The sequence below is a fragment of the Nipponia nippon genome, unplaced genomic scaffold, assembly GCF_047370975.1.
Source record: "Nipponia nippon isolate SJK-2023a ecotype South Korea unplaced genomic scaffold, ASM4737097v1 scaffold_8, whole genome shotgun sequence".
NCBI classification, from domain to species: domain Eukaryota; kingdom Metazoa; phylum Chordata; class Aves; order Pelecaniformes; family Threskiornithidae; genus Nipponia; species Nipponia nippon.
The window spans coordinates 36338603-36357726 of NW_028262402.1; the positions used below are offsets into that span (position 1 = coordinate 36338603).

The following is a 19124-nucleotide window of genomic DNA, read 5'->3' on the forward strand; positions in this document are numbered from 1 at the left end:
GGGAGCTGCCACAAGGTGAATTTTCTTAGGTTTTTTTTTTTTAATAACTAAGGAACAAGAAACAGTTACTTCTAGTTCCAAGGGAATCTGATTGTGCTTCTGCAGTCAGCAAGAAGTGGTGCCATTCTTGCAACCACTTTGAGCATGTATGTTGTTCCTTTGCCATGCCTTACTAATGTTGAAATGTGTTCTTGCTTACCCCTGAAAAGAGTTATTACCTTTGAAGTGAGGCTGATTGCAATACACTTCAGCTGCTGGTATTTATATAATAAACAAAGAAAAAATAATCCAAATGGGTGGGCTGTTTCTGTTTGTTGATAGGCATGGACTACAACAACTGGAGTGTTTCAGGGATCACCTTTGGGTAAGCTAGCCAAAGCAATTTTGAAAATGCCAAAGAATGGCGGAAGACACCTGCCATGTTAAAAGGGTTCCTTAGGCTGTAGATTACTTTACAGAACTTACAGAACTTGTGCAGGTAATAACAGTACTGAAAAGTAACTCTCTTCAAAACTTGTGCAAGTGCTCTGTATTCAAAACAGGAATTTCTAGAATATGCTTCTGATTTTTGTTTTTGATTTTCCCAGAACATAAACTGTCCAAGTGTGTTGCTGTTCTGAAGTGCAGCCAAAGTTGTTTACTGACTGCTGTATGACCTGCCTGAAGGAGTGTCTTAATCTTTTTCAATGTTTCATTACATGTTTTGTCAAAATTGTTGAAATCCATACATTTCTGGTCATCGCCAAACCAAACTGCATGAATGCTTCCAAGTTTGTGGGAGTCCGTACTTTCTTCAATACATTTTGTAGTTAGTAGTAGCTGTATTCTATTAAAGTGATAAAAACTTAGGTAGCCTTATGTTTCAGGTATCCTCACTTCTGCCACAGAAGGAAATTTAAAACATGTACGGGATTTTTGTGTGTTTGTGTGGTGGCAGTATGATCTACTTTTTTAAGAGTTCTGGGGCTTGTGTGGAACAGTCAGCTAGAGTGACAGACTGCATGTATATTTACACAAATACACAAGGCAGAGCGTACCTGGCACATACCTAATACAGGTCAATACTTCACAACCAGCTGACAGAAACGGCCTTGTTCCACTCTCTCAGATTCTGGCACTGTTGCCTTTGAATAATCTTAACTTTTTCCATTTTTCAGCTCCTTTCGTTACAACTTTTTTTTTTCCAGTTTACTTCTCTGATAATTGCTTTTAAACGGTTTAAGTGGATTGGAAACAAATACATTTAATATTCCTCTGTCCAAGTTCACGCTATAGAAACTTTGTGTTGAAAAGACAAACAGTGAAGGTCTCAGACCTTGGCTCACTATTGTAGTCAGAAGCTAACACTCTCAACACTTAATTCGGCAGGTCCCCTAGGTCTACACTTGGAACCTTGTCCTCCCTTTCATTAGGAGAGAGGATTCCTTTGTATTTATATGCCAATCATAAAAAACAAACCAAACCAAAAAAAAAAACAAACAGTGAAATGATATTCTCAATGCCCCATAATTCAAGGTTTGAAGCTACTCTTCACACAGTCAAGAGTATATTGCTGATTTTGAAGCCTCTAGGCCATTCCTGAGGCCGACTCGTTTAAAGAAGCAATCATTTTAATGTCAAAGTTGTCAAACCAGGTTCTGGGGGTGACTAAAGCCTGTTATGAAACTTCCAAAATAGAGCCTCCTTCAGTTGTCATATGCTGTCCCAGTTAAGACAGAAGACACTAGAGTCACATCCCGTCAGTCATCTTTCATTGTCACTGAGAGAGGCATATATCTTACGTGTTTATTTTTTGACCTTTTTCCATCTCTGTTTGTGACTTAGGAAGTCCACCAAAATCCACCTGTTGGATTCTGTTTCTGAGAAAGAATTGGGATGGCTTTGTCTTTTCTCACATTTCACATGTGAGTCTATGGCATAGGGAAAGACAATGTGCTTTTTTGGTGTAAAATGGTTTGGTTGCAAGTAATATGTATATGCTTAAAGATTAAAAGTACATAGGGACTATACATCTTGAAGAGCTTGGGTCACCAATAAGTCACCTTTCATTTTCATTGAGTTTGATAGACAGCAGTGTTGAAGAGCTGAACACAGTGTGAGATTGTATGCTAGGACTAAAAAATGGATTGTTTTTAAAGCCTGATAGTGATTCTTTCAGTTTTGAGTCTCTTGTGGAAAAAAATGACATTTTGTGTTTTCCTATGTAGAATTGCATATCACTGAACATCCTGAAAGCAGATTTGGTTCTTCAGAGCACTACAGTGGCTGCTGAGAAGAACAGACTAGAATCAGAGTATAAAGCAGCAAGCGCACAGCTAAGAGCTGCTGAGGTAACCATTTCTATGAATACTGCGATATCTACTATTAAAACATCTTCTGTGGAAGCCTTTATGGTATAGGAAAGGATGCTTCTATGTCTTTGTTTAGAAATGGGTATTAGTACTGCTAAACATTTAGCCTTGATTTCTGTAGTTTGACCAGTTTCTTCATTTAAAGACGAATAGGAGCTTTGCCTTCCTCAATTAAGACAGCTGAGCTTCTGTGAAAATGTGCTGAACAGTCATCATGTCCTGGATCTTTTTATTATCGTGCACAGTGTGTGTAAAAAGGCTAGCTGTTATTTGGAAGTATTATTTTTCTTCTGAGCCTGTCATAGACAAGTAGCCCTAACCCATATGGGAGATAAAAGCTCAAGATGAACCAGAAAATACTGTATTGGAGTAGAGCAGAGCTGTTTTACTTTTCTTTCATAACTTATTTTCTCATACTGTAATTAAATGCCTTTTTTGGAGGACAGAAAGGAGGATAAACGGTCCTTCTATTGATCATATTAGGAAGCTATGCTGTGTTCAGGTAAAAAGAATTAGGAATTAGTTCCAGAGACAAGTACTCTTTTCTAAGAGCAGAGGACAGTGTGATCTCTCATGAATTGGTGCACAGAGGTTAATTTTTCTATTTGTGTAGTCCCCAATGTACTGGGGAAAAAACTGTCAAAGTACAGGATGGTAAGTTTTTTCCTTATCTTACAAGAGTCAGGTCAACTATAACCTACTGCTAATTCAATTTCATCCACAAAAAAAAAATGCTGTTCAATTGGAAAGCAGTTCAAAAGGTAAGTGATAGTTATTTTGGATGGATATGCACTTCCAGAAAGAATGACCCTGGCATGTATTTAGAAAACCACTTGAGGCTATAGGTATCATCACTTGCAGGAAAATTAGGAAGAGGAGAACTTACTAAGAGGAGCAAAAAGTAACTTGAAGACAGAGACAAGTCCAGCATGTTACTTGGAAAATCACTGTTGCATCAGTTCTCTCACATGATGCAGCTGTTACCCACCTAGTTGACCAAGGGAAGCTGGTCAATGTAATCTTTTTGGATTTCAGTAAAGCCTTCGATACTGTCTCTCACAGTATCCTCCTGGACAAAATGTCCAGCGTACAGCTGGATAAACACATAATGCAATAGGTGAGCAGTTGGCTGGCGGGTTGGGCTCAAAGGGTTATAGTAAATGGTGTTACATTGGGCTGGCGACCAGTCACTAGTGGGGTTCCTCAGGGATCCATCTTAGGGCCAGTGCTCTTGAATGTCTTCATAGATGACTAGGATGCAGGACTTGAAGGATTACTATCTCAGTTTGCCGATGATGCAAAATTGGGAGGAGCTGTTGACACTTTCGAGGGCATAGAGGCCCTGCAGAGAGATCTAAACAAATTAGAGAGCTGGGCAATCACCAGCGGTATGAAGTTTAACAAGGGCAAGTGCTGGATTTTGCACCTGGGCCAGGGCAACCCTGGATGTCCATACAGAGTGGGGAACGAGAGGCTGGAGAGCAGCCCTGCGGAGAGGGATCTGGGGGTTCTGGTTGATGGCAAGTTGAACATGAGCCAGCAGTGTGCCCTGGCAGCCAGGAGGGCCAACCGTGTCCTGGGGTGCATCAAGCACCGCATGGCTAGCTGGTCGAGGGAGGTGATTGTCCCGCTCTACTCTGCACTGGTGCGGCCTCATCTTGAGTACTGTGTGCAGTTTTGGGTGCCACAGTATAAAAAGGATACAAAGCTACTAGAGAGTGTCCAGAGGAGACCCATGAAGATGGTGAAGGGTTTGGAGGGGAAGCCGTATGAGGAGTGGCTGAAGTCACTTGGTCTGTTCAGCCTGGAGAAGAGGAGACTGAGGGGAGACCTCATCACGGTCTACAGCTTCCTCACAAGGGGAAGAGCAGGGGCAGGCGCTGATCTCTTCTCCCTGGTGACCAATGATGGAACCCGAGGGAACGGCAGGAAGATATGCCCGGGGAGGTTTTTTTGCCCTGTGAATGATGTATGTTGTACAGTCTGTGGTTTATTTCTTATTTTCTGCCTTAAGAGATGCACTTTCACGGGGAAAACTCTGTATTTCTTAGCTTCATCTCAAATTAAGTGTTATTTCAAATAGTACATTTACATTGGCCCTTCCCTCCAACTTCTTAGTGGCTTTGGCTGTGATAAATTTTTTTCTACAGCAGCACTGTGTTAAGGTAGTCTTGCTCCAAAGCTGCCTATGAGGATGCCATTGCAACACTTGGAGGAAGTCTTGCAAACATTATTGCATGTTTTTATAAAATAAATAAACCTGCAAAAAGGAGGAAGCCAGACAGAAATAGAAATGTACAAGAGCTGTGTAGTGAATTAAATTGGTGCCTAAACATTACAGTTGTGGGACCATTAACTCTCTATTTGATCATCAGACATTTTTATAGGTCACGTGCTGGTCATGGTGCATTCATTGTAATTCCAATGGTGGGTATCAGCCAAAGAAGCTATGAAGCTTCGTTAATACTTAGCGCTCACTCATGGTGTTTATCTCCCAAGCAATCTTGAATCATTATAATACCTGAATAAATATCTGATGAAGATTTGAAGTAAACACAAACCCCACAGTACATCTAAGAGAAGATTACATATGTTCCTTTTGTGAGGTCTTGGCACTGAGATACTGTGGAGACAGCAGCATATTTGTTGCTTTATGGTGGTGTTTTTTTTTTTTTAACTGCTTAGGTGGAAAGGCCAAAAACGTACATGTTTTCAAACAAGTCAAGTTAGCAGCAACAGATTTCTGGGGTTTGTATTTTGTCACTGCAATTCAAGTGGGAACCTTAGTGTTATTTTAACAACTCCTTGTATTTACTTTATTTAATGAGCCTAAGAAGCAAATCTGTGTTTGTGACCTATACTGAATGTTAGGGAGGATTGTTAGCCCCATCTGCTCATTAGATAATTGGCACAGTTGCCTGCATGTGTATGATGGTTGTTTGAAAGAGTCTTGCGAATTGTCTTGCTTTGATAGCTTGTAATTTTCAGGTTTGTTTGGTGTAAATTTGTTTAAATAATTGGTATTAATGTACATGTACTGTGTACATCGCAGGATTTGCTCCTTAAGCCACGTTTTAAGAAAATGCAGGTTCTGTTTTTGTATGTATAAATTTCGAAATTTCAAATAATTAAATGCTGTCACCAAGCATGCGTTCAAACATAAATTCATGAGAAAACACTGGCTACTGGTAACTATATTTTCTTTAACCAGCTTCTTATTTTGTGCAAAACCAACTGCAGTACTGATGAGCACAACAGAATACAAATTGCTTGTGCATACACAGTATCATTGGTTTCTGCTGTTTGGTAGATGCCTTTCAGGAAGCTGTGCTCCGTGCTGGTACAGAACTTTCCTGAAGTACCTGGATAAACCTCTTTCCAAGTTAGTTCTTATGCTGTTGGCTGAAACAAATGTAAAGCTCTGTCTCGGCTATGGTTTTTCATGGTGGCATCTCTGTTCAAAACAGTAGTTCTTTCTACTTAGAGTTACTTTTTTATCTAGATGGTTTTATTGAGGCACCTTTAGGAAATCAACAGGAACCTTAACATTGCCATGCACTTTTGAATATGTAGGAAGGAGAAGGAAACAAAACTTGTGTATTTTTCTTTATTTATATTTATCTAACTTTTATTTATCATGCGGCCATTACAATCAACTGGCAAAAAGCTGAATGAAAATTGAGACTTGCCTTGTTGTTGAACTGTCAGTGTGTTTATTCTATTATGTGCTTCATAACCACATCAAAAGTCTATTGCTTCCCAGTCTTCCTGTTGAATGCTGAGGTTTTCCTCTGCCCAAACATGTATTTTCCTTTTCACACCCTGAAGAATTTTGCTTTCTTGGGTCAGGCATATTCAATGTTGAATCTATTTCAGATTTTCAGTGCCTAGACATCAACTCGAAATCTTGTTTCATGCAGCTCTGCAGGGTTTCAAGTGGGAGCTTTACATACAACTGAGAGCTGAGATTCCCCACTTCAGATGATTCAGAATTGACTTTGGCTCTGGAAATGATCAAACACAAAAGTAGAAAATTGACGTTTCTTGTATAAAAAAGTATGGGGGTGTTGCCTTTCATTGGATCCTTTGCCTTCATTATCATGAGGTCAAACACATTTCAGATGAAGCCAGCTGGCTTTTAAATTTCTGGGATCCAAAATACAGTCCAGTTTTAATTTAGAACTTTCTAAAATGTGCCTAAAAAATTGTTTATTGAATGTATTACAGGGCATATGCAGATATGTAATGGAACATAAGTGTTGTGGTGTGCAGTTTTATTTATGCTAATTCAGAATGACATAAGATCTTGGCTGTAACCAAAAGGAAGGCCATCCTCCACTTACTGCTGTTTTATCTGTATAGCTGTAATGCCAGTCCTTCTTGCCCCCAATGTGACATTTCCCTCTGTCTCTACAGTAGACTTCATGAAGTGGAGGCAGGGGGGAATATCTAAAAAATGCCTTTTTTTTTTTTTTTTTTTGTTTTAACCTGTGTGAAAACATCAACACAGTATAGAAAAAAGTCTTTATGGTATGTTTATGAAGATTGTGAAATGCTGACCTCTAGTGCAAAATCTATTTCCTAGTGCTTGGTGGAGGGAGGGAGAACCAGGATTTTTTAGTTGGTATATGCTGTAGAGAACAGCAGCCCTAGTTCTTGAGTGAGTGTGAGAGCTCCATTGATGATCACTCGTGATTGTATCTGTTACTACTGCTTCTGTTGCATTTAGTAAATAAAGATTAATTAAATTGCCAGAAAGTAAGGCGAGTTGCTATTAGTGTCTGTGTCCTGTATTTTAAAAATGTGGAATAAATGTTTGTCTAACTGTATAATCTCCAAATGAACACTTCAAAATTTTTTTGCCACTGGAGGGCTCCCATATTTAACTGAAGTACACAACAATAAAAATTGTGAAGATAAAGCTCTCCCAAGTGTAGGAACATAACTAAACTTTCCAGACTGTCAGGAGAAAGTTCCGAAGCAAAGTATTGTGCATATGGGTTTTGAATTAGAATTTTGTGCCTCTGAAAAAAGTGAAAACAGTGTATTCCCGCAGTGTAACTGTCTTTTAAAAATATGGATTGCATGGGTAGTCACTGGGTAAATGTATACTAAAATAACTTGGATTAAAAGCTCCGGTATCTTGGTATGTACTCCTTTTCACTTCTGAGTGGTTGGCAGCTCCCAGCTGTCTGCAGCTGGGTGCTCACCTGAGCTGGGAGACAGCAGCAAGCAGTTACTCTCAAGCACTGCCAGCTCAGCATTTGGAAGCAGCAGGCCTGCGGTAGGGACTGCGTGTATAGAGATAAGTGAGTGAGATTTCTGGGGGCAGGGGGGGAAGAGATGCTTACGGCTCTCCAAGTTTTTTGCCTGAGTACTGCTTATTTGAGATAATCTTTAGCTTACTGTTTCATGAAGGTATCATATTTTGTGTATTGTATTTTAACTACTGTTGTGGTAACATTGCATTATAGAAGTCACAGGGCTGGGTTGGCCAGCTAACCTGTAGTAAGTTTCAGAGAGTTTAGCCTTGAGACCACTGTTCAAAACCAGAAACTATATCTGCTTTTCACTTAGTTTCAGCACTAGTTTAAAAACTGTGTATTTCCATTTTGTATTTTGCTGGCTGTATTACAGAGGTAATGAAACAGCAAAGGAGGTACTTCTGATTGTGTAATTATGATGTTTACCCTGTAATATTTCAGCTAAAATACCATTGAGTGTACATCATGTCCACCATGTACTTCCAAGCAGATAAATACAGTTAAGTGGGAGCTAATAAAAAATAAGGCTCACAGTAGCTGTGTTTTGGCTTATAGGGAATTTCCTGTAAAGTAGTCTATTTTGAGACATATATTGAATCTACGTGCATACTTGTCTAGAGAAAATAAATTCAGTGATATTACAAGAACATGCTTTTGATCAGTTTACCTTGGCATCTGTTGACTTCCAGCAGAGAGGCAGAATGAGTTCTGTGTGTTGAAACAAAGATTTTTGATCTTTAAGCAGTCTGATTTCACCTACATTCTCTTATTCAGATGTTGTTTGTTGCCAGTGTGCTAGTGTCACCTCTGGAAATCTATAATAAAGTAAAAAAAAAAAAAAAGTGTATTTTAATATCTTTAATATCTTTTCTAACAGCAACAATTTCGTGAACTGGATGATAGGAAGCGAGTTCTTACAGAAAACTGCAAGGAATTGCTGAAAAAAGCTCGACAGGTCTGCAAACTGAGTCCAGATCAACATCTTCCAAAAGAATTTCAAACTGTATGTACAAAAACAAATCTCCACATATCTCTTAAATTTTGGATGATGTACACCATTCTAACTTCCCCAGCAAAGAATATTACATATTGCCTATTAGAAGGCTACCAGTAAAGGATCACGGGTACTTCCACTAGGGTTGACTCACATATTGTCACTTACCCTTTTAAAGCACCTTTACGTAGTGCTGGGATATCCTCTAACTCTCACTTTGTTCTGTGCACAGGGAAAGAAAATCTGATCTGAAATTTCAATTAAAATCCATAGTCTTGTGTTCACAGAAATAATTAGAGGCCATATTTTTCTAGCTTCTTGCTCTAATGGAGCAACATGAACTGAAATCTGGGACCACCTACTTACCTGGAGGTCTTCCCAGCCTCTAGAAGTATTTGCATGGCTTAACTAGCGTAGCCCCTGGCTTATACCAACTCTATGAGCATCTGTACCTGCACACGCTAGGCAACTGAGGAGCAATTAATTGTGTATCTTTGTTATGTAGTAGCACTTCTAGCCTTCTTTCTCTGTCCAGAATAGTTTGTGAGGGAATCTTGCTGTGTTAAATATTGGATTTGTGACATCCTGATTAAAAGTTATAGAATATTTCATGGCTTATTCAATTTCCTTTTAGCAAACTTGAGTCCTTCATTAGCATTGCTGTGTAACACATGCATCCTTTCTCTTGTAGGCTTTTCAGGCTCTTCCGACCACGTTGGAGGAAATTGATGCTTTTCTGAATGAAGAGAAAACCAGGGCCTCCTGTTTCACAGGCCTGAATGCTTCAGTATGTTCACTGCTTTCCCTCCACCCTCCCTTCCTCCCCCTCCACCCATATTGTACTTGCTTCCCACTCTGTGCTAGATGTCTTGGTATAATAAGCTAGACAGCAGGAACAATGTGCTGTAAATGCCAGATTCTGCATCTATTAGAATTTTAAGTAGGTTATTCCAAAAGAACAGTGTGTACTGTGCCTCTTAAAAAAAAAAAAAGTTTCAGTAACCTGAAATAAGCAATGCTTTACAGTTTCTTTGCTTTAAAGCTAGAAATGTATCTTGTTCAGTGTGCAGTGCAATAATCTATATACTTGTGTTTGAACAGAATCAGTGCAGTGTGATATTTTTACAGTCAAGGTTAGAATTGGCAAACGTTTTGATTACTGCTTTTTTTTTTATTCTGGCAGGTTGTTGAAGAATACAATAAGCAGACACAAGAAATACAGCAGTTGACGGAATATCTAGAGGAAAAGAAAAATGAATTGGATAACTATAAGCAAAACATTTCACAGGTAATAGCTGAAATTATGACTTCTGTAGCAGTATGTCTTTATTAGAATACAATGTATGTACAGCAGTAAAGGGTAACATTCCAGGTTGTCTTGAGTGTAAACTGAGATGTTAGCTTTTGTAATGACAATATTTTTTTATTTAAATGCTATCTCTAAAGGAAAATTCAGTTATTAAAACGGGTTCTACATGGATATGTCTACTTCTAGGTCAAAGAAAGGTGGCTAAACCCCTTGAAAAAGCTGATTGAGCAAATTAATGAGAAGTTCAGTAACTTCTTTAGTTCTATGCAGTGTGTTGGTGAAGTGGATCTTCATGTGGAAAATGAGGTATGATTTATTTTTCATATGGAAGAGTAACATTCATATTTTCGTGCATCATCTTTTGCTTGTGTATTGCTAGAGGAAAAATGACAAGTTGTCATTTGGATTGTAGGAAAGATGTTCTTTTAAAAAAAAGTAACAAACTTTTACTGATGAACAAGCGTTTTTGTGCTAGAACTGACTTACCAGTCTGATTAAAGGAAAATAAGTCTTTGTCCAGATGCATAGGACTTCAGCTCACTGACTTTTGGAAGCTTCTTGCAACTTACAAGGCTCGGTTAGAAGCATTGTATTTACTTTAGCTGTAACTCCAATTTATTAAGTTAGTGATTTAATTCTACATTTTTAGCTAATCTGTGCTATTCTCTTATCATTCAGTGGCTAAATCTACTATTATTAAGTGTTGTATTGATTTGGTTCTATATGTAGTTTCTAGCCAAGTCTGCTGGCATTTTGTCTATTTTGAAAGTAGCAGTCATTTGGCCAGGCCTCAGTAACATTTATAGGCAGGTTTTACCTCTGATGAAGAGTTTAAAGCATCAGTGGTACCTTGGGGAGCAAGGTACTATTCAATGCAGTGGGCTGAAGAGAAGTTGGGTATTTTGTTTTAAATTGATCTCTGTAATGATGACTTTAAGGCTCTTATATGTAATGCATAGACTCCACAAGAGTGAAAGCTGACAAACATTTTTTTGCTGTTATAAATTACTCGAGCAGCTTTTCTTAAAATATTTGAAGTGGTAGTTATTTTTGGGGGCAGAATAATGACTGACAAGGCTCTTTACATGAACTGCATAAAAATGTTTACATAGAAACTAGTATTATGAAACCATAGGACATTAAAACATGGGCTTTTCAGTTCTTTTGATAGTTACCTACACAGTCAGATCTATATTACACAAATACTATCTTTTATCTAAAAGTAAGTTGGGAGAGAGTACACAGAAAAACAATAAAGCAGTTTAAAAGCAAAGGGAGTCTGAACTGTCTTTCTGAATATCTTCTTTGAAAGGTCTTGCTGTTCTCTTGCAAAGATGTTGCAAATAGTTTAAGAGGTTAGCTAGTGGTACTGTGCCAGTGATTAAAACTTTCTCCTCAAGGGATCAACATCTACAATACAGAGAGGTGGATAAACTGTTCTAGAGCTTGGATTCCTTACCCTCTTCTCTGCAGGAGACTCTTTTGCCCTGACCTGTAAATACCAAAAGAGAGATGGTTGAGGTAGAATTACCTTTGTTAGAAATATTCCTATGACACTGAAGTTCAAGCCTCTGTTAGCCTGCCCTGCAGGAACCTTGAGATCTGAGGATGTCCTTGGCGATAGTACCTACTGTGTGAAACACTTCACTGGGTTCTTCCTTGATATCCTGTCAGAAACCCCAGTGAATATTCTGACTTCCCTTGGTAGCACTTGGTAACCAGAATTCAGAGTGCTAGCAGTGATAACCCTTACCTTCCTCGATTCCCCACCAGGGAGTTTTGAGCATCATTCTTGGCAGGTCCTGTAATACCTATCCGTTATATAAACTGACGTTCCCAGTAGTCTGGCAGCAAAGACCTGACTTTCTAATGCCGTTGTGGCTGTGCTGGAGGGTGGATCTTTTTTATTAGAGGTTTTGCCAGCCTGTGCCTTGTAAATTTATCCAAGCCTAGTTTCAGTCTGTGCCAATGCATCTGAAAGTACAGCGGGCCTAGAGGCCTTAGGTCCTGTTTTTTATTTCTCCTTACAAAAAGTTGTGTTCTTGATGTCCCACAGCCTCGTCCCTTTCCAAAGAGTATAGCAAAAGCTCTGGAAGTATCTGCTAGAGAAGAAACAGGAAGTGAATTGTGAACTTAAGGATATTTTTTCACTCCACTATGCTAAGTGTGCATGGTCATAAGCAAGCCAGACTGTGAGTCTGTTGAGATTGATCCTGACAAGCAAGTACCAAATCCTACTAAAATGGAGAAAGTCCATCTAAGCTATGGTGCTGTTATCTTCACTGATTAGGAGAATGTTTTCCTAGCCCACCTTAGCAAAATACCACCTCCAGAAAGGTCAGTGCAGCAATGTTCATTTGTTTTGAAAGCATGCCCCATGATTTTCCTTCTTAGGCTCCTGATTATCAGGCATGGCTATCAAACTACAGTCTGCAAATCGAAGAAGATAATTATTCTTCTGATAAGCTGCATTAAATGCCAAAGAAGAAATTTATTCCCTAGTGGGGAGAATGAAACGGTAACCAAAATCAGCTTGCAAATAGTGTTAGTTGCATTAAGCATTGCTTTGTTCCAGTGTGTCTGTTATGGTCATATAGCACTCCTTCTCAAGGCAGGTCTTCAGTTTGTCTTTGGAAGTGCCAACCTGTTGCCAACAGGGAAAACATTGAGGGTGAGAAAGATGACCTGTCTTCAAAACTGAAAAAAGTTGGCACTTAGAGAACATGAGTTTATAACTATGTCAGGTCACCTTCATTCTCTCTTAAAGTGTATATGCATTTGCCTCAGCCTCAAGGATTCGCAGTTCCATGTTTCTGTAATACTGGTACACCAGAAGCACCAGAGGTTTGTAGTACATGAAAGTAAATACCAGTATAAGAACTTGCACTTTACAGTCCTGAGGATGTTTGTCTGCCTGCAGGTGTAGTAAAACATCAGGAACACCAAAAGATGTCTGGTTCTTCTGATTTAGCAGATTAGCTGATCTGAGAGGATTTGATAGGTCCTCTCCAATGTTAGATGCTATCTGGTATGCACATTACTCATCTCAAAGCAAGACCTGAAGGTAGCAAAGAAGCTGAAAGTTGTTGCTACAGACTTGAAGTTCCTTAAGGCAGTTTTAAGACTTTAAAATGGTATGGCTTATTTACCTCATGGTGGCTTTTAGACCTTGTTGTGCTTCATAAAAGCCAGCCCTACAATGGGACTCTGCTCTGCCAGGTCACTCAGGTTCATACACCTTTTGATGACTGTGGTATGTGGCAATCTGAACCAAACTGGCATGTGCCAGCTTCTATGGGATGGGCTCCTCATTGTCTCTTTGCCACAACTGTCCTTTCTAAATCTAGAAGTACTCTGTGAGTAACCATCAGAAATAACCTCCACTCCTTTCTTCTACCCTAAGCATTACAATTGTGTTATTAGAAGAACATGAGTCGATGACCTCCAGGTGCAGGATTTGCACTTCCACAGTGAATATGGATAGAACTCTTGGAACTCATACCCCTGAAATTTTTGAATCTTCCCTGTAGCTCTCATTAACTTGATAGGTGCATATAAAGATTGTGTCTTATGTAGACCAAAGGGTAAGCAGTCAGTGTGGGCTTTCTGCACTGGGGATTGCATTCCCATTCCTGCACTGAGCTTACCTAAACTTCAGAAATATGAGCAGGTACTACAAAGATTTATTTTTTCCCTGAATCATAAATGTATATCTTCGCATGGGCCTTCTTTTGAACCACATCTGTTATCCCCACACCTAAGCATCATTGACTCAGGTTGCTGACAAGTGTCAGTTTTCTGTTAAAGAAAAGGCCAGGGTCGGAATCCTTGTGTATGGTTTTCCTGACTGAGTATGAAAGGGAAGTTGCTGCCATGGTGGATTTTGTAGGGGCTGTGTATCTCCATCTGCTAGTGGAGGAAAAATGAAGGATTTAATTAGACTGCTTGCACTTGAAGAGGTTCAGATGGGATCTTAACCTACACACATACACAGACCCCTCATCACCTCACTGTTAAAGTTGATAGCAGCATGTAACCTAATGCGTTTTTTCTGATGAATGGAATTTATAGGGGCATTGCTTTCTCTGTCTAGCCAAGAATTTTTTTTTCTTGTCAGTATTCTTAATATATATGAAGTCTTTCTTACGAGGAATTCAGAAATTAACAAATCATTGTCATGGGGAAGGAGTGGTATTGAAAACAAGAATAGATCAGAGTTAAGGAAAATATATGAAACAGAATTAATATATTGATATTAAGTTGAACCTGAGTAGTCTGCAGACCCCTGTAGAACATTTGACATAAATTTCCTTTAATTTGCATGTCATTATCAAATAAGCTGTAGTACAGAGAAACTGAGTTTAACAGGTACTGGCTTTTATAGGAGGAGTACGACAAGTATGGGATTCGCATTAGAGTGAAATTCCACAGTAGCACTGAACTTCATGAATTGACTCCATATCATCAGAGTGGAGGTGAGAAAAGTGTTTCCACTATGTTGTACCTGATGGCTCTACAGGAACTCAACAGATGTCCTTTCAGGGTTGTAGATGAAATAAATCAGGTGAGGATCAATAGTGCAGTATATAACCTCTTACTATACAGATGCTCACGACATAGTCGAGAAATCAGACCTTTTTTTTTTTTTTTCTTTTAGGGAATGGATCCAATGAATGAGAGAAGAGTTTTTGAAATGGTTGTGAAAACTGCTTGTAAAGAAAGCACATCTCAGTACTTCTTTATTACACCAAAGGTGAGTGGCAGAAAATTAAATTGAAAGTTTAAGGTGTAGAAGAGTTGAGTTTTGTGTGACAATATCCCTATAAACACTGTATAACTTATCTCTGTTTTACCTAAGAACTTGTGAGAGAATTTATCCATTTTAAGGACAGTCCTGGCAGGAATGCAGACAACTTATACCAAGGCTTATCTCATCATAAACACATTTTGGAATTGGGCTCTCTGTGGAAGTATCACAAGTTAACCACCAGTGGATAGGGGTACCATGTAACAAGGCTGTCAAATGTAATGCCTCTAGCTCACACAGAATTGAGATTGTAGCAGAGACCATCTTCCAGACAAGTCAGATAATGATATTGGAACAGGCTAGTGCTGCTGACATTGGAGGAACTAGAGGAGTCCCATGTTAATGGAGGAAAACCATTCAAGTTATAATCGGAGACTTATAAGCTCAGAAAAGGTCAGTGCTATGCTCCATGGAGAATGGCTTGAAGAGGACTTTTCAGTCAAGAATGACAAGTGCTTAATTGTCCTCGTCTGTTAAAATAAAAAAAAAAATTATAATTGACTTACTACGTGATGCAGTAATGTGATGCTGTGGCTTGAGTGGACTATTAAGTAGAGTGGCTGTTCACCTTTAACAGAGGCTAATGTTATGTTTAACTTGATCCAAGACAGATTGAACCAGTAAAGGTTACTTGTACACCAAGGGGGCAAGCATTCAGTAATGGGCTGTATGCTTTTTATTAAGATATCAGTTCTCCTGCATCCCATACTTTACTGTATTTTAGAAAATTTGGTTGGTATGTGCTATTCTTCTCTGTAAATAGCAGTTGAAGGGCCTGAGAAAAGCCACCTATAGCATTTACCTGACTGAAAGTAGGAGGAAGGTGATGCTTCTTGTTCCTTCTGATCTTGCAGTATACTTACCTCCACACAGTTTGGTCATTTGCTGTCCACATAACTTCTTTCTTGTTCTGTGTGTTATCTATCCCCCTTTGTCGTCTTGTGATTTCTCTCCTTATTGGATCTGCTTTTCTGTGCTCTCTCCTACTTTGAGAACTAAGAGAGTGGTTTGAATGTTGAAAGGATAGAGATACCTCTACTAACTGTAATGCTTCCCACATAGGAGGAACTGTAGAAAATGACTGTCCAGGCTTCAGAGTCTATTTTAAAAGTTGTGCTCATTGTCAAATTACTAAGAACAGAGAAGGGGGAAAATTGAGTGTGCAGAGCTAACCAGAAAGATCCGAGTTAAAATGAGAAAGCAGAAGTAAGAAATTTCAGAGGCTTAAAAAAAAAAAAAGTCCATTTAACATTATGGTAAGAGGAAGATCAAGGAATGTGTTGCAACCACTATTCGCCAGCAAGAGATGGTGTTACAAAGAGGTGGTTGAAGGTATTTCTTTCCTCCTTGTCTCTCGATCAGCTGCAAGTAGGTGGTCACCACCGTTATCATGGTGAAGTTGTAATGGCCTACCACAAAGAACATTATTGAGATAGCACTTCATGTAAAGGTTTTAGCCGATGAGATCATTTTGAGTAGGCCGCATGAGAGGATAATTAAAAGGCTGTACAGAGCAGGCTGAGGAGGAAGCCAGACCCTGCTGTTCCAGTGGCTTACCTGCAGTTCCTGAGCCTACGCTGTATATCATCACTTACTAGAAAGCAAGTATGTAATCACATACTAGAAAGTGTGACGCATTGTCATACTAAGCTAAGTTCCATCTGTGTATCCAGTGGATACAGGAAGAACTGTTGTCGTGGGGTCTTTTTCAGTATGTTAACACCTTTCCCCAGCTATATTTTTAAGCAAGCTACAGAGGGGAAGGGGTATAGATTAATATGCAGTAGAGTTGATTAGGAAAATTGTGTTCTGAATAGCTGTGATTCGCTGTCAGAATGAGTAGATGAAATGAATGTGTTCCTTAGGAGTGAGTCTTGGGTTTGAAAATCAGTATTTTTAATATCCATCTATGCTGAAACAGATTACATTTATTAAACATGCAAATAATCACCATGTTGGGAGTGAGTGCTTCTTTGCTGTAGAGCAAGATTAGAATTCAAAACAATCTTAGATTAGGTAACTTTCTTTGAAAACAGGATGCATCTCAGCACAGACAAGCCTAGGACTTGGTATTTAAGTGGGAAAAATCAACAACAGCATCTGGTCTAAGGCATAAATGCCTAAATGACTGGGGAGAGAGAAGTTACTGTGGATGACAAGTGAGCATCAGTTGCAAGTAAATTGCTAAAAGTCATCCTGAGTGCTGCAGATAACCCTACAGCTTGCATGGCATCTGTCAGTCTGCTGGGCTTGTGCCTGACAAGATTGGACTACAGTAAGTGTCCAACTTTGGCTGTTACACTTCAGAAAAGTAGTACAGTGGCTGGAGTTACTCTAGAAGACAGCAGTGCAACTTTTAAGAAGTTTTGAGTTTCCACTAATGGAAATTGCTTAGCTCAGAGGAGCACGAGGCTGAACAGAGACATAATCATTGTGCCCAAGTAACTCTACCTCCTGCCCTGCCCTGGCAAAAAAGGAAAAACAGCCAATATTCTCTGCCCATTGTGGATACGGCAAAAAAGTAATGACCTCATTTGCAGCAAGAAGGTACAGATTATATACGAAGATTAATGGGGAACATCTCTTCTAGCTATTTTGACTTTGGTTTTTGTGTTTTTCACCAGCTCCTGCAGAATCTCACTTACAATGACAAGATGACGGTGTTGTTTGTCTACAATGGACCTTTTATGTTGGAGGCAAACAAATGGAACTTAAAGGCTTTCTGTAGGCGGCGGCGGCGACTTGGAAGGATGGATGAACAGTGATACATACGTATATATATAAAAAATGTATAATGTTTTCGTAGAACTTTTTGGAACATCTGACTTCCAAGACTTCAGAAATTGTGAAAGATGAGAACCTGCAAAGAACTGAGGATGAAGAACTTTGATTCTTAAAACTTGTATAAAAGTGTCACATATTTGAAGCGCATGAATTTTTTTCAAATCTTTCATAGTGCCCTCTTTCTCCAAAGAACTTACTTTTTCTCAATACTAGCTTTAAATAAAAAGGAAGTTTCCTGTATTTTGCTATTTTATCAGTAATGTACATCAGAAGTACAGTTAATTTTTCTAGGTTATACTGGACTAATTCTATGTCTGTCTGGTGGGGCCTTTTTTTTTTTTTTCCCCCCAAAAATTGGAATTTGCTTTTGGTAAATAATGTTCCCCTAACACAGTTAAGGAAGTTCTCCAAACTTTTCCTGTTGAAATGGAAACTTTTTGAATGAATGAAGAAGATGATATGTGTGTAGGAAGAGAATGGTTTGTAAGTAGCTGTGCATTGGTTTTTGTTTTGTGAAAATACACCTGAAGTTAATATAAAGAATATACTATTATTAGGGTAATATACTTTATTATTTTTGAGCTAATGTTCCACTTTGTATTCCTGGAAGGATAAGGTCTTTATTTTTCTATCAAGTCTCTCTGAGCAAGGAGACTGACACAGAGCCAGGTGTTTTTGAAACAATGAGCTAGTTAGCTTGCAGAAGTAAAACTAAGCAATATATAACTTTTTGTTGGGTTTTTTAAGTAAAACTTAATAAGTTTTTGGTGATAGATGGAGAAAATAGTCCTGCTGATTTCACATGTGAGTTAAAACCAGGAGGCTTTTTACAAGACTTCAGTTGCATTGGAGTGATTGTACACCCAATGGCTTTTCAACAGATAGCCATAAAATTCATTAGTGGGGTTTTGGCCATAGCTGTTAAGCATTTGAAAGTAGATGTTATCAACAGAATAGGCTGAATGCCTAAAATAAAGTCCTGGTTATTTAGTTAACTATAAAAAAAAAATAATAATTGTGAAGAGTATGATTTGTAAAGAAATGGAAACTACAATTGGTATGTAAATGTACATAAAAATTATGTCCCAGGACACCATCTGAAAATATGTGGTATCCTTGTTTTCACGGGGGGAGTAGCCTTCAATAGAATTTTATACAAAAAGTAGCATCCACATGATTTTGAGTGGGAGTTTTTCTTAGCAGCATCCTGTCAATGAACTTTGCCAATGGAATTGATGTGTCAGGCTTTTTACATTAGAATGTTAGAAATAAAATAACCCACTGCATAATATAAGCTAGGATCTGAAAGGTTTCAGGTATTAAAAGTATTGTAATTCTTGTTTTGAATAGATGAGCCTTTAGAGGGAATAGAGAACTACACATTCTTATATTGCAGGCCACTGTTGATCAGTGGAGCTCTGTCTGACTGTGAAGTGAGTTCCTGGAATAAGTTCCACGAGGATTTGTGTCCATAAACAAATATTTGACAGAAGACCTAAAACAGTGCAGAAACTCGGTCTGTAGTCCAGGGACTGAGTGGCCAGCAGAGTATCATCGACTTAATTGAGGCTACAGGCCTATCTGTCCACTGTATTGCAAGGTCTGGGTTTTAAAT

The 19124-nt window shown here is 38.8% G+C and overlaps 1 protein-coding gene across 3 annotated transcripts in view; it reads left to right on the top strand.

The window, feature by feature from the left end:
• Positions 1–17804, top strand: part of SMC5 (structural maintenance of chromosomes 5) — a 49244-nt gene extending 31440 nt beyond the window's left edge. For all 3 annotated transcript variants that reach the window (XM_087742260.1, XM_087742261.1, XM_087742262.1), the window contains 8 exons: positions 2208–2330; positions 8493–8618; positions 9301–9396; positions 9793–9897; positions 10105–10224; positions 14303–14482; positions 14576–14671; positions 17350–17804. In XM_087742260.1, the coding sequence (XP_087598386.1) occupies positions 2208–2330; positions 8493–8618; positions 9301–9396; positions 9793–9897; positions 10105–10224; positions 14303–14482; positions 14576–14671; positions 17350–17490 (987 nt within the window). In that variant the 3' untranslated portion in view covers positions 17491–17804. The remainder of the gene's footprint in view (positions 1–2207; positions 2331–8492; positions 8619–9300; positions 9397–9792; positions 9898–10104; positions 10225–14302; positions 14483–14575; positions 14672–17349) is intronic.
• The last annotated feature ends 1320 nt before the right edge of the window (positions 17805–19124 follow it).